The sequence below is a fragment of the Tasmannia lanceolata genome, unplaced genomic scaffold (assembly GCF_043159265.1).
Source record: "Tasmannia lanceolata isolate RefF3 unplaced genomic scaffold, GAP_Taslan_0.1 ptg000002l, whole genome shotgun sequence".
NCBI classification, from domain to species: Eukaryota; Viridiplantae; Streptophyta; class Magnoliopsida; order Canellales; family Winteraceae; genus Tasmannia; species Tasmannia lanceolata.
In genome coordinates, this window is record NW_027518679.1 from 1,461,842 (window position 1) to 1,478,374 (window position 16,533).

The following is a 16,533-nucleotide window of genomic DNA, read 5'->3' on the forward strand; positions in this document are numbered from 1 at the left end:
GGCTCTAATGGTTCTTACGACGGAAACCATAATCCAATGGTTCCAAAAGACTCGAGACAAATCAATTCAAGTTCTTGAAGTTAATGAATTTCAGATTTCAAGGATTTTCAGTTTTTGGACATTTAAGGATTACCAATGATTCTAGGGTTCACCAATTTCGGCCTAGAATAACATCCAAGGAAGGGAATCGTGCGCTCTTTCCTTGTGCAATTTAATACTTAGGTTATAGCATCTTATTGCCTGGCATATCTCAAGATTTCCGTGGACAGTGAACCTCGGAGCCAACAACATGCTATAGCTTAAATATTCAAATTGTCAAAAATCGGTTGCAATTGGGATACGATTATGGATGTACTGGCCATTTTTCCAGGAAAATCTAAAGATCCTAAAATTTATGTTTCAATGGATTAAGGAATTAATATGTGACAGAGATTTAAGGTTCTTTAGAAATTTTCAGGTGTTTTTCAATTAATTTCAATATTTTAATGGATTTAATCAATTTTAAACCATATGAGTGATTTTACAAGTGAAACTGTTGTAAACGAATTCGAAATGAGTTGAAACTTCTACAGCAGTAAGATATGATGAGATATAGCTTACTGGAAGATTTTTACAGATTTTTACATTAAGCTCATATTTAATTTTGATTTAACAATTAATTGACGAGATTGTAAAAATAACACAGAAACTACTAGAAATAGAAATCCAAATTCATTGAAACTTATACAGTAGTACGATATAAGTAAAAATAGCATGCTGTGAGAATTTCATGAATTTTAGAAAGTATTTACTATCCATTTCGGATTTTTCAATTTTCAGACCAGATTATGAATTAACACTACATCCCATATGAAACAAGATCCAAATCATTTGAAAATTTTACAGAAACAAGAAATATGGAATATAAGACTACTTTAAAAATTTTGAGAATTTTATCTGTGATCTGAGGTCAGTATAAATTCTCCCAAAATCTGATAATTTTCAAAGAAAGCATAAAATAATATACCAAAAAAAATCCAAAAATTCTCAAAAATTCATGGTAGAATGTATCAGTATCATATTATTTTCCCACGAAATTTCATTAATTTTGGAATCCGTTTAGTATATAATTTATGTTTCTTCGTCAAAAAGATATTTTTGAAGAGTTTTCTATTTTTAAAACACAATTTTTGAGAAAATTACGACTCCGGAAAACGTCCTTTAATCTTGTTCTGATATGATGAACACAAGAAAATTTTTAAATTCCAAAAAATAGATCATCCTGAGATGGCTATTTTTTTGAATTTCGTAATTTCTCGGCCATTATTTTAAATAAAATTCCACTCTTCACTCAAATTCTAAAAAACCTTTGATCCAGTATCCGATCCGATCCGATAGTTATTTTACTCTATTTAGATAGATCATTGTATTAAATTTTGAGACGAAACGGAATTGAAACACTAATGCAGATCATGATTTTAAGCACACACATTTAATATTGAATTAAATTCATTTAAATGCTTAAAAATCATGCAAAAATCTAAAAAAATATCAAATAATTCGGGAAAAATTCGAGAACAGTGTACCTACCTGTGGTGGAGATCCCTGCTGAATCCAAAAGCCGAAAAAATTCGAAAATCCCGCCTACGTGCGATCCGCTTCCGCTTTCTTTCTCTTTTTCTTTCTTTTTTTGTTTCTTTTTTTCTTATTTTTCTTACTGTGAGAAAGAGATAGATAGATAAGAGTGAATGAGAGGGATAGAGAGAGATTGTGACCGAGAGAAACACAAAGAGATAGAGAGGTTGAGAGATGGAAAGTGAGAGATAGAGAGAGAGATAGATAAATAGAGAGAGAGTGATAGAGAGTAAAAGAGAGTGAAAATGAGAGTGGGATGGAGAGACAGACAGGGAACGAGACAGAGAGTGGAATGAGGGTGGGAGAGAGTGAAACAGAGAGTGGAGTAGGAGTGAGAGAGACCGAAACAGAGAATGGAGTGAGGGTGAATCGTGGATGGAGGGAGTGAGAGAGAAACGAGAAAAAACGAAAAAACAGAGTGTTAAAAAAAAACGTGAAAACACTCTGTTTTTGTAGTTTTTATGAGAGAGAGAGAGAGAGAGAGAGAGAGAACAAAACAGAGTATGTGATACTCTGTTCGGTTTTTTTTTTTTTTTTTTTTTTTTTAAACGCTGCTGGGGGAGAGTTAGAGGGGAGATGAGAGGGTTAAATGGAGTATGAGAGAGGAGTAGTGCTGTTAAGAAGAGAATACGAATGGGGAAGAAGGCTGCTATGTTGAATCGTGTTTTACCTTGTCTTCTCTTTTTTTTTCACAAATCTGTTCTTCCCTCTATTCAAAACAGAGAGCCGTATTTTCCACCTTTTTTTTTCCCTTTTTTTTTTATTCTCCCATCTCTTGTGTTACAATCCGCCAAGCTCACCCAAGGAAGAAAGTTTCTATCCTTTCCTTTCTCCTTTCTTTTTTTTTAGAATCTTTTCACCCCTACATAGCAATTTTCCTTTTCATCATCTGGGAATGGGAAGGAGCTGCCAACCTTATTCGAGGTCGTCCCAAGATTTCCCTTTACGTGAATTTTAAATAGCAACCTCAAAAAAATCCTTTCCCAACTTAATTCAACTAAGTATAGAAAGCCGAAGGATTTCGTATAATTCCTAAACTCCAAGTGGGGCGTACATGGAGAATGGAAAAAGAATGAGAGAGAGAGGAACACTATACAGTTGGCGTCATAGGATGATCCAAACCGTCCAAATAAATGAGCCACAGTCTTATTTGATGAGTTGTCAAATGAATGGTCATTCACTCCAAATCGGCCATTGGATGATCCAATCCGCCCAATTAGTGGGCCGCAATACAAATGGGTTGGTCTCCTAAATCTTTTCTATAGGATGATCTGAACCGGTCCAAATGGTGGGTTGATCCGAGCCATCCAACTCACGACCTATCAAGTGAGTGACTTGGATCATCATAATGTGGGCCCCATTCCATGCTAGATGTACTCATTTTTTTCTTAAAATTTGATCTTTGAAATCCATAGCGACCTTTATAGATGACTCGAACGCTCTTTTAGCTGGGCCCACTTACTCGGTCCAAATTTAATCAAAATGCATCATGCGGCCCCACCAAATGGGTCCACACTCTCTCTGGTTTGGATTCTTCTGAATGACCCCTCTCAACGCTTGGCGGGAATATGCGAAACATGGCGGAAATGATTGAAAAGATCGAGAAAGCATAAGGGACTGACACGGGAATGGAAAACACTGAAAAAGACCGATAACAAGAACACTAACTTCTTTGTTGATTAAAGCAGAGCAAAATGGGGTGTCTACAATCGTGTTTTTGCATAGATCACCAGCCGACTTTCTCTCTTTATCCCTCTGTTTTCACGATTTCTTTCTCCGTACCTCTGTTTCTCTATCTCTATCACTCTCTGTATCTCAATCTCCCTCTCAGTTGTCACTTTCTCAATCTCGGTCTCTCAATCTCCCTCTGCTTCTCTATCTCTATCAATCTACGTGTATTTCTTATTCTCCATCGCTCGGTCTCTCTCATACCCTCTGTCTTGGTCTCTCTCACTCTTTCCATCTCTCGATTTCTCTCACTCTCTCCATCTCTCGATTTCCCTCACACTCTCACTCTCTGTGTATCTCTCACACTCTCACTCTCTATGTGTCTCTCATACTCTCAATCTCGTGGGGAAGGAAAGCAAGAAAAAAGAAAGAAAGAAAGCGTATTGGAGTACACGTCGGCGGGATTTTTCGGACTTGCGGCTCTTGGATTGGGCGAGGATCTTGACTACAGGTAGGTGCATGATTCTCAGATTTTTCCAGGATTATTTGGTATTTTTATATATTTTTGCATGGTTTTTAACGTTCAATTGAATTTAATTCAATATTAAATGTGTGTGCTCAATATCATGATCTACATGAGTGTTTCAATTCCAATTCGTCTCGAAATTTAATGCACTGATCTATCTAAATAGAGTGAAATAACCATCGGATCGGATCGGACATTGGATCAAAGGATTTCAAAAATTTGAGTGAAGAGTGGAATTTCATTTAAAATAATGGCTGAGAAATTACAAAATTTGAAAAAATAGCTATCTCAGGATAATTTATTTTCTTGTGTTCATCACATCAGAACAAGATTAAAGGACATTTTCCGGAGTCGTAATTTTCTCAAAAATCTTGTTTTAAAAATAGAAAACTCTTCAAAAATATCTTTTTGACGAAGAAAAATAAAATATATACTAAATAGATTCCAAAATTAATGAAATTTCGTGAGAAAATAATATGGTACTGATACATTCTACCATGAATGTTTAAGAATTTTTGGATTTTGTTTGGTATATTATTTGATGCTTTCTTTGAAAACAATCAGATTTTGTGAGATTTTTTACTGACATCAGATCATAATTAAAATTCTCAAAATTTTTACAGTAGTCTTATATTCCATATTTCTTGCTTTTTTAAAATTTTAAATTGATTTGGATCTTGTTTCCTAAAGGATGTAGTCTAAATTCATAATCTGGTCGTAAAATTGAAAAATCCGAAATTGGTAGTACATAGTCTCTAAAATTCATGAAAATCTCCCAGTATGCTATGTTTACTTATATCTTATTACTGTAGAAATTTCAATGAATTTATATTTCTATTTCTAGTAGTTTCTGTGTTATTTTTGCAATCTGGTCTCATTATTGTTAAATCAAAATTAAATAGGAGCTTAATGTAAAAATCTGCAAAACTCTTTCAGTAAGCTACATACATTCCCATCTTGTTGCTGTAGAAATTTCAATTCATTTCGAATTCGTTTGCAATAACTTCACTTGTATAATCACTCATATGATTTAAAATTGATAAAATTCATTGAAAACTGAAATTAATTAAAAATAATCACAAAATTTCTAAAGAATCCTAAATTTTTGTCACATATTCACTCATCAATCCATTGAAACAGAAATCTTAGGATCTTTAGATTTCCCTGGTAAAATGGTCATTGCATCCATAATCGTATCCCAATTACAATCGATCTTTGACAATTTTATTATTTAAGCTATAGCATGTTGTTGGCTCCGAGGTTACTGTCCACGGAAATCCTGAGATATGCCAGGCAATAAGGTGCTATAACTTAAGTATTAAATTGCACAAGGAAAGAGCGCACGATTCCCTTCCGTGGATGCTATTCTAGGCCGAAATTGGTGAACCCTAGAACCTTTGGTATCCCTTAAATGTCCAGAAACTAAAAATCCTTGAAATCTGAAATTCATTAACCTCGAGAACTTAAATCGATTTGTCTCGTGTCTTTCGGGACCATTGGATTATGGTTTCCGATATAAGAACCATTAGAGCCCAATTTAGGAATACATACGTCATGTCGTGTCCTAGGTTTTAGGGAGTCCTAGAGTTAGGAGTCCAGCCTCATCACGGACGTTTGCCATGGATAGCAACCGTGCCACAGGTCTAGTTACACTATTCATCCAAATTTTCCCTAGGACAAGCCTAGTGACCTAGGATGTAGGTTAACCTGCATTAGTCTAAGGGACAACTTGCACTTAGATAGGATCATATAGCATCTTAGATGAAATCCTAGGATAATAAAATCCTCAACTTGAATTAAATTACTTCTCTTAAAACTGTTGAAACAGTCAATCCAGTCTAGATCGGTGTCTTAGTTGAGTTAGGCATAAGTAGCTTAGCTTAGGTGCGCCGAACTACGTTGACTCTGATCCCAGTGAGGCTTGGGTACGTAGGTAGCTTGGATGTCTGATGGCATACCAACCGCGAGCAGCTCCACAACAAATTGTGGGGTTTTGTATATTAATTTTCTTGTAAATTCTTAATTAAATCACTTAGGATTTTCCATGAAATTAGAATTTTATGAGAACTTTCACCTAGATTGAATCCAGACAAATTAAGAAATCAAGATACACATTTAGGATTCACACTGAAATTGGATCATAGGATGCATGTCACATAGTTCGCACACTAACAAAGAGTTGAATGAGCCATTTAAAATAAATTTAAAAGAGTTAAGAAGACCGATTATCGGGCAGGAATGGTGCATGTGGTGGATAACTCCCCATACCTTCCATTCTTGTAACCAGGTAGCGAGTCTAGATTTCTGGTTAATTATGGGTCCTAGATCCCGCATCTAGGTGGCGACTCTTTCAGTCTCTTTTGTGTGGAATTCGGATTGCCTTAGTGATCCCAAGTTCACATAAAAGATGAATTAAAATCAATAATAAAAATGCACACGCCAATCGCGTGGGTACGAGAGACCAAGAGAGAGCGTGGCGGCTCGCGCCCCACCCCTCTCGCGAGATCGGGTCCCACAGTTTGGCGACTCTGCGGGGGATCACCTAACTTCATCAAAGCTTCAAATGATAACTCATTTGAATTTAATTTAACTGGCTCATAAAAACTCTATCTCTTATATGCTTGTTAGATTAGTTTGTCTTGTTTTATTTTCTTATCACATCATACTCAAACTTAATCTAACAAAACCTGAAGGCATCATATATTGCGCGAACTCATTGCACACACTCACATCACTTGCATCTAAATACTTGCATCTCACGTGCACACACGTCCTATTTTAGGAATGATTGAAATATTAAATAACCGCAAGTGCACGGATCGTGTAAATACGGGTCGAACTCAAGGAAGAGAAATCTAGTTGTCAATCCTATTCTTGTACCGATTAGAATACTAGCTATGATATACTGTTGCCTGGCAAAATCTCAGGATTTCCGTGGACTTAGACCTCGGAGCCAACACTATATATATAAGCGTGTATTCTATTCAATCTAAGAATCAAATTCAACTACGATCTTTTTGATTTAAAATCCTAATTTAGGCAAAGTGTACCAAATTTTAATGATCTCTATTAACTACTTATCCAATTTAATTAGAAAACTAAATTCTAAGGGCTTAAGTAAATTGGAAAATTGCAAAAGTAATTTGGAATAGTGTAAAAACCTTAATTCAATATAAAAGATTACTTAGGGTTAGAATCCACCATGGGTTTGGAATTATATTATTAATCAAACCAATTTCTGTATTGGATAGTGTATTTGATAAATTTAGTCTATGGGGAATAAGATCTATTGATGTCATTGCCCATGAGTGTTTTATCAAATATACTACTCAATTTAAAGATATTATATAAGAAATTATATTTATTTATCGGCAATCACTTATACGACTAGGGAAAGCCAGTGGCATACGTGATTGGGATCCAACAAATACAAATCCTTACATAAGTTGTTATATAAGCCAATGGTTTTAATTACTTCTCATTCTCCTTCCCCATGGCTTCATCTAAACCCTAAGTATAGTGGGTTTAGCTACTCATGGAGAAGGCTAAAGAAACAAAAATAAAGGGGATAGAGAAGGGAAGAAGTGCCATATAAGAACTTTAAAAAGAAAAATAACACAAGTACTCTCTTTAATATTAAACTTCAAAACAAAAGTACATCGAATTATAACTTGGAATTGAACTTGAAAATAAAGAACACAAGTAAAGTAAACTTAGTCTTTTTCTCCTCCGAACAATGGTTGAATCCTTGATCGCCCTCCTTCAAGCCTTGGTATTGCCTTGGACTAGGATCTCGGACGGTTGGATCGTTCCTTGATTGAGAGAAAGAAAAGAAAAAGAGCAAGAAAAAAATAAGAGAGAGTAGAACATGGGAGAGAGTTGTAGAGAGGACCGAGAGAGAGGAGGAGAGCAAGAGGGATGTAGAGAGAATGGAGAGAGATAGCCGAATTCCACTATGGGAAAAAAAAAATGCCAAAGAAAAGTCTTACGAGAATAATCCAGAGCCTTTTGTCATCCTTTTATTGCAATATATAGAGGAAATCTCCTTCTATTTTCAGCTCCAAAGAGGTTCACAATCTTGGCATGTGGGTAAAGTTTTTTTTGGAAACCCCAACTATCCTTGGCAATTTCAGCAACTTCACCATTTGTTGGTAATTTTAACAACTACTTCTTTTCTTCTTTACCATTTCACCAACTTTATACCTTGCTTTTGTAATTTTCTCTCTTCTTTTTGACTTTTCAACGTGGGAATGAGTGAGTTTTTTTAAGCAACTTTCTTCTTCACTTTGGTGGTGGGTCCCACTTTTATTGTATAATGTATACAATACAAGCTTTTGAAAAATAATATTTTCTAACCCCAAAGTCGTGGGCTACTGTGAATCAAATAACTTTTCATGAATTTGCACCACCATGTGGGTCCCATGCGCACTATAATAGCCACACTTCAACTTGGAAACTACCGTTTTGAACCAAAAGACGTGGGAGAGCTGCTATGTTTGGAACTTTAAGGTGGGTCCCACAGCTTGCATGCATGCATATAGAAAATACTATTCTTGCTTCATCCCAAAACGTCCAAAACGTGGCTACTAAAAAATTAAATAAAGTAACATGCTGTACCTATTTGGAAAGTTGCCACCATTCACATGCACAATAACACGTGGGTCCCACTTTTAGAATTTAGAAACTGCTATTGTTGGGCCACAACCGTGAGAACCAAAGTGGCAATTTTGGCAAGATGTAAAAATCAGTGAATAGGCAAGAGGTCGGTGGATTGTGGTTTTGGATGTGAGAAATGAATGGGTGAGATCATATGGGCTGCACTTTTGATCACTATAGACACCCAGTGTGAGTGTATCAACGTCAAAAAGGGAATGGAGTGATAGTTACGCACCCTTTTGATCACACTAGAATAGTGGGCCCACACCACTTTCTTAACGTATGAGAGAGAAAGAATCACACAGCATCTTGCATGGCTTTTTGCATGGCTGTAAATCACTACCACGTGCAAGACAATTCCAAATTTGATAGATGGCCAATTAATCTCACCCTTATGGAAAGTTTTTAGACGGGCAATCCACTTCTTAAGATAATCCAAACCATCCATTTTATGGAATACAAAACAAATGGTCGTGCCTCTTATTCCAGTCCCACAAGTTGATCCAAACCGTTCACTTAATGGGCAACTGCAAAATAAATGGGCCGTGCCGTCAAATCATTTTTATAGAGCAATCCGAACCGTTGAATTGACTAGCCACGACATAATCGGCCATGCTCCTCAACTCATTGCCAAAGGATGATTCGAACTGTCCGAATGGAAGGTACAAAGATGGCATCCCAAATTATCATTCCCATAGGCTGACGTTAGCTCTTCAAGCTACATATGGTGGGGCCTACACTAGGCTTGGTTGATTCCCATTCCAATTCAGCAATTTCTTTCCATTCAACAACTGATTCCAGCACAATTCCAGCAGCTTTTCAGTAACCTGATTCCATTTCAGGAACCTGATTCCAGCAGCATTGAATTCATATAGATCCTTGAATTCTCTTTGCAATTCCATCTCTTAGCCCTATTTTCTATGAAAATCCAGAAAACAACCTGAAACACCAAAAACACACAAAATACCTTAGTAGCACCGATTTAAATGAGATAAATGCGTGCTTTTCCTACCTATAATTCACACATAAAAGTGCTCATCAGATTCCCCCATACTAAGCTTTGCTTGTCCTCAAGCAAACAAGAAGAAAATAAAGAAAAATAGGAACAAAATAAAATCCTAACTCACTTTCGTAGGAATCACGATTGCACTTAGCAGGTGCAATAAGCCTTTAAACCCCTAGGTTACCCTAGTGGACGAGTTTTGTCTCGTGAGTGTTTGCAGTGAATATACACACAAAATTCTAAAAATAAACTTTTCTTTCCAAATCTCCCTATAGAATAAAGCTAAAAATTTCTAATCCTTTTTATTTGTTTGATAAATTACTCAAAAATAGAAGAACAAGAATACCTATATACTTAAACTTTGCATCCTATCCCAAGTCGGAAAAATTTGAAAAAATATTTTAATCAAGGAATCCTCTTTTGAATTTGTCCTACTTTGCTCCCTTAAACTTGCCTCTGATGTAATCGTACCATAAAAGAAATTTGATTCGGAAACTTCGTAGAAAACTTACAAATTTATATGGTCCACCATACTTTCAACTTTTCCCATAGTTTCTAAGAATAGAACTCATTTTTTTTTTTTTTGGTAATCCTCTACTGCTTTTGGCGTGAATGACATGCAGGGCATGCACCAGACACCCAGGCTACTAAGCAGTGTCCGACTAATCTTTGATTTGCATATGTCATAGATATTGATGCATATGAGTCCAAACTTTACCTTTGATTACGTGCAATGCTTTGATTTATTAAGCTTTCTAATTGACCCATGTATGTAGTTTTCAGTCAGTTGCTCTCAAGCCAGTTGGCTTTAAGGAACTAGGCATAAAAACCCTTCAGACTTAATAGCTCATGTCAAAAAGGCTACAAATCAAAACTATAATCAAGAAGCAAACTTTCTAAAAATCATTCTTTCTTTCTTTTGTTTCAACCTTTCTTTCCTTTTTATCCATACCATATAAAAAGCAAGTTTCTATTTCTATTTCTTATTCAAATCCTTTTAAAAGAAAGATTCCAAAAGAAAACAAAACTAAGAAAGGAAAGTATTCTTTCTAATTTTTTAAATTCCAAAATTAAAATATCCACAAACTTTCTTTCTTAAAATAGGAAAACAACTTTCTTTTTAAGAATACCATGTTCTTTCTAATTTGCGAAAAATTACCAAAAATAAAAAGAAAGGAAATTTTCTAACTTTAACTATAGAAAAGATTAGAAAAGAAAGTTTCTAAAAGCTACCCCCCCCATACTTGAATCATGCAGTGTCCTCAATGCATGCAAAAATAGAAACAAGGACAATAAAGAGAAGAGAGGGGCGTACCTTTTTCTTTTAAGAGAGATTTGAATAAAGAGGCTCATGAAGATCCATGACCTCTTCTAAATTAGATCTTGGTAACTCAACAAAGGACTTCAATCTGAGTAAATGAAACTTGTCCTTCCAAGTAGAGTCCTTATTTTCTTTTAAAAAATTAATTAACTCTTCTTCTTGGGTCGAGTTTAAGTCCATTTTGATTGTCACAGGAGATGTGCAAGTCTTACCCAAATATGCTTTTCTTAAATTTGAATGCAAAGGCGGCAAATTTAACTGTGGGGCCTTTTTGGGTGGAGGCTTGGGAAGGGGCGGAGATAGGGATGCTCCAAATTCTATTTGTTGGATGCTAAGGTCATCAGAAAAGGAGTCCCCTATATCTCTTGCATTCTCCAAGCCTTCTTCATCCAGAGCTTCTTCAAATCCTGCATTCAAAATATTTTCACAATTAGTCTCAGGAGAGGAGTGCAACATATTAATTTCTTCTTGTAAATTAGGTTGCTTACCTAATCTAAAAACATTAAAGTCCATGGAAGCATTCCCAAAAGTTAATTTCATTAAACCATTTCTACAATCAATTAAGGCGTTGCTCGTAGCAAGGAAAGGCCTACCAAGAATTATAGGAATTTGATCCTTGATATTAGCAACGGGCTCAGTTTCTAGCACAATGAAATCTACAGGAAATAAGAACTCTCCTACTTTAACTAGGACATCCTCAACCATCCCTTTCGGTTTCTTCATTGATCTATCCGCCAACTGAAGAGTGACGGTGGTGGGTTTGAGTTCTCCTAATCCTAATTGTTTAAAAACAGAAAGAGGTAATAAATTCACACTGGCCCCTAAATCTAAAAGAGCATGATTAATATGAGTATTTCCAATAGTGCATGCAATGGTAGGACATCCCGGGTCCTTGTACTTAGCCACCATCTGTTGAGACAAGATGGAACTAATGTTTGCAGCCAAGAATGCCTTCTTGGGTACATTAGACTTGCGCTTTTGTGTGCACAAGTCTTTTAAAACTTTGGCATAAGTCGGGACTTCGGAAATCGCATCTAACAATGGAATATTAATTTGCACTTGTTTAAACATATTTAAAATTTTCTCCTTAGCAGCCACATTTTTATTATTAGCAAGTCTCCTTGGAAAAGGAGCTTTAGGCACATACTCTTTTTCAGGTGGAGAAACTGCCTGCTCTGTACTTACCTGTTCGGGCTCTTCTTCTGAACCAATGGAGGATGACTCTTTACTTACCTTAATTGGAGATTCTTGAGCATCTTTAGAAGGTTCGGATCTGCCCTCCTCCCTTTGATATTCTCTGCCACTCCTTAAAGCAAATACAGCGTTACAGTGATCGGAGGGCTCCTGCTGCGGCAAGTTTGGTTGCATGGGATTCAACTGATTTACCTGTGGTTGTTGATTCCCATTTATGGCCACATTCCTTGGATTAGGAATTGGTTGACTTGGCATCTTCCCCTTTTCCCTTTCATGCAAGGCCATGGCAAGTTGGGAGATTTGCTTCTCCATATTGTGTTGGCTTGTCATGAAAGTGCTAGTGAGAAGTTCTATGCTCTTTTCTAAGGAAGTTATGCGTGCCAACTCCCCTTGTTTTGGAAAACCCGATGGTTGCTGATTTGAAACATTATTTAAAATTGGGTTTTGAAAAGGTGGAGGTGTGGTTAGGGGTGGTCGAACATTCATAGAAGGGAAGGTGGGCCTAGGTTGGCCAAATTGGCCTTGACCTTGGAAATTTGATGGCCCTCCTTGATAATTCCCTTGATTCCAAGAAAAGTTGGGATGATTCCTCCATCCCGGATTATATGTGCTACTATATGGATTATTTAAAACCATGGCACTTGCATTTTCATTAGAATTACCAAATTTAGCAAGAGTTGGGCACTCTTCCATGACATGGTCCGTGGCTTGACACCAATTGCACATAGGAACACTATGTGCAATTTGATGGACCTGTGAAGGTCCTTTGACAACTATTGCTTCTAGCCTTTTGATTAGGCTATCAAGATGGGCCTCCTTAGCCACGGCACCCTCTATTAGAAATCCCTTACCTGTGTTGGCTCTCTCACCTTCTTGAGTGGATTCCCACTCTCTTGTTTTTTCCGCCAAATCAAGTAAGAAGTTCCATGCCGCGGCCTCATCTGTGAAAGATGTAAAACCGTTAGGACACATGGACTCAAGAAGTTGCTTTGTTTGGTAATCTATGCCCTCATAAATAATTTGGCATAAATGCCACACATCAATTCCATGGTGAGGACACTCTTGGAGTAGGTCCTTGAACCTCTCCATAAACTTAGAAAATGACTCTAATGGCTTTTGTTTGAATTGTAAAATATCGTTCCTAAGCTTATTAGTTTTATGTAATGGAAAAAACTTTTTTAGGAAAGCGACGGCGAACTCCTCCCAAGTGGTGATGGAGTTCGTTGGTAAGCCATAGAGCCACTTTTTAGCTCCCTCCTTGAGTGAAAACGTAATAAACCGCAACTTTACCGCATCATCGGTAAGTTGTTGCATCTTAATTAAAGCACATACATCTTCAAACTCACGCAAAAATAAATAAGCATCCTCCGAAGGGAGGCCATGAAAATGAGGAAGCAAAGAAATAAATTGCGATTTTAGCTCAAAATTATTGCCCTGCGCAACCGGCAATCTAATGCAAGAAGGTTGCGCGGTTCGGGCCGGATAGAAGCGATCGCGTAAACTCTTTGGCGGCTCTTGTTCTTCCGCCATGGCTACTTGATTTGGATTTGGTTCGATGTCTTCCTCCGTCTCTAACCGGTTTGCTCTTTCTAGTCGATTGGCCGAGTTCCGCACCCAACCTTCACTCATAAACACAGGAAAACCAAGTAAGAGAGATGGATAGCCAAGAAACCAAAAAATATAACTAAAATAAAAATAACTACTAATCTAACACTTCGAATAATTAAGATTCTAATGCATCTCTCTTCCCCGGCAGCGGCGCCAAAAACTTGATTGAAATATTAAATAACCGCAAGTGCACGGATCGTGTAAATACGGGTCGAACTCAAGGAAGAGAAATCTAGTTGTCAATCCTATTCTTGTACCGATTAGAATACTAGCTATGATATACTGTTGCCTGGCAAAATCTCAGGATTTCCGTGGACTTAGACCTCGGAGCCAACACTATATATATAAGCGTGTATTCTATTCAATCTAAGAATCAAATTCAACTACGATCTTTTTGATTTAAAATCCTAATTTAGGCAAAGTGTACCAAATTTTAATGATCTCTATTAACTACTTATCCAATTTAATTAGAAAACTAAATTCTAAGGGCTTAAGTAAATTGGAAAATTGCAAAAGTAATTTGGAATAGTGTAAAAACCTTAATTCAATATAAAAGATTACTTAGGGTTAGAATCCACCATGGGTTTGGAATTATATTATTAATCAAACCAATTTCTGTATTGGATAGTGTATTTGATAAATTTAGTCTATGGGGAATAAGATCTATTGATGTCATTGCCCATGAGTGTTTTATCAAATATACTACTCAATTTAAAGATATTATATAAGAAATTATATTTATTTATCGGCAATCACTTATACGACTAGGGAAAGCCAGTGGCATACGTGATTGGGATCCAACAAATACAAATCCTTACATAAGTTGTTATATAAGCCAATGGTTTTAATTACTTCTCATTCTCCTTCCCCATGGCTTCATCTAAACCCTAAGTATAGTGGGTTTAGCTACTCATGGAGAAGGCTAAAGAAACAAAAATAAAGGGGATAGAGAAGGGAAGAAGTGCCATATAAGAACTTTAAAAAGAAAAATAACACAAGTACTCTCTTTAATATTAAACTTCAAAACAAAAGTACATCGAATTATAACTTGGAATTGAACTTGAAAATAAAGAACACAAGTAAAGTAAACTTAGTCTTTTTCTCCTCCGAACAATGGTTGAATCCTTGATCGCCCTCCTTCAAGCCTTGGTATTGCCTTGGACTAGGATCTCGGACGGTTGGATCGTTCCTTGATTGAGAGAAAGAAAAGAAAAAGAGCAAGAAAAAAATAAGAGAGAGTAGAACATGGGAGAGAGTTGTAGAGAGGACCGAGAGAGAGGAGGAGAGCAAGAGGGATGTAGAGAGAATGGAGAGAGATAGCCGAATTCCACTATGGGAAAAAAAAAATGCCAAAGAAAAGTCTTACGAGAATAATCCAGAGCCTTTTGTCATCCTTTTATTGCAATATATAGAGGAAATCTCCTTCTATTTTCAGCTCCAAAGAGGTTCACAATCTTGGCATGTGGGTAAAGTTTTTTTTGGAAACCCCAACTATCCTTGGCAATTTCAGCAACTTCACCATTTGTTGGTAATTTTAACAACTACTTCTTTTCTTCTTTACCATTTCACCAACTTTATACCTTGCTTTTGTAATTTTCTCTCTTCTTTTTGACTTTTCAACGTGGGAATGAGTGAGTTTTTTTAAGCAACTTTCTTCTTCACTTTGGTGGTGGGTCCCACTTTTATTGTATAATGTATACAATACAAGCTTTTGAAAAATAATATTTTCTAACCCCAAAGTCGTGGGCTACTGTGAATCAAATAACTTTTCATGAATTTGCACCACCATGTGGGTCCCATGCGCACTATAATAGCCACACTTCAACTTGGAAACTACCGTTTTGAACCAAAAGACGTGGGAGAGCTGCTATGTTTGGAACTTTAAGGTGGGTCCCACAGCTTGCATGCATGCATATAGAAAATACTATTCTTGCTTCATCCCAAAACGTCCAAAACGTGGCTACTAAAAAATTAAATAAAGTAACATGCTGTACCTATTTGGAAAGTTGCCACCATTCACATGCACAATAACACGTGGGTCCCACTTTTAGAATTTAGAAACTGCTATTGTTGGGCCACAACCGTGAGAACCAAAGTGGCAATTTTGGCAAGATGTAAAAATCAGTGAATAGGCAAGAGGTCGGTGGATTGTGGTTTTGGATGTGAGAAATGAATGGGTGAGATCATATGGGCTGCACTTTTGATCACTATAGACACCCAGTGTGAGTGTATCAACGTCAAAAAGGGAATGGAGTGATAGTTACGCACCCTTTTGATCACACTAGAATAGTGGGCCCACACCACTTTCTTAACGTATGAGAGAGAAAGAATCACACAGCATCTTGCATGGCTTTTTGCATGGCTGTAAATCACTACCACGTGCAAGACAATTCCAAATTTGATAGATGGCCAATTAATCTCACCCTTATGGAAAGTTTTTAGACGGGCAATCCACTTCTTAAGATAATCCAAACCATCCATTTTATGGAATACAAAACAAATGGTCGTGCCTCTTATTCCAGTCCCACAAGTTGATCCAAACCGTTCACTTAATGGGCAACTGCAAAATAAATGGGCCGTGCCGTCAAATCATTTTTATAGAGCAATCCGAACCGTTGAATTGACTAGCCACGACATAATCGGCCATGCTCCTCAACTCATTGCCAAAGGATGATTCGAACTGTCCGAATGGAAGGTACAAAGATGGCATCCCAAATTATCATTCCCATAGGCTGACGTTAGCTCTTCAAGCTACATATGGTGGGGCCTACACTAGGCTTGGTTGATTCCCATTCCAATTCAGCAATTTCTTTCCATTCAACAACTGATTCCAGCACAATTCCAGCAGCTTTTCAGTAACCTGATTCCATTTCAGGAACCTGATTCCAGCAGCATTGAATTCATATAGATCCTTGAATTCTCTTTGCAATTCCATCTCTTAGC

At 36.8% G+C, this 16,533-nt stretch overlaps 1 protein-coding gene and 1 non-coding gene across 2 annotated transcripts in view; one reads left to right on the plus strand and one right to left on the minus strand.

The window, feature by feature from the left end:
- Window positions 1–10,724: 10,724 nt before the first annotated feature.
- LOC143871649 (uncharacterized) overlaps window positions 10,725–16,533 on the minus strand; it is a 67,309-nt gene continuing 61,500 nt past the window's right edge. Inside the window, exon 2 of the mRNA XM_077376690.1 lies at window positions 10,725–13,601. Coding sequence (XP_077232805.1) covers window positions 10,792–13,601 — 2,810 coding nt within the window. The 3' untranslated portion in view covers window positions 10,725–10,791. The remainder of the gene's footprint in view (window positions 13,602–16,533) is intronic.
- Window positions 13,025–13,131, plus strand: LOC143846283 (small nucleolar RNA R71). Its single transcript, XR_013234736.1, has one exon. It is a non-coding gene; the product is annotated as a small nucleolar RNA R71 (small nucleolar RNA).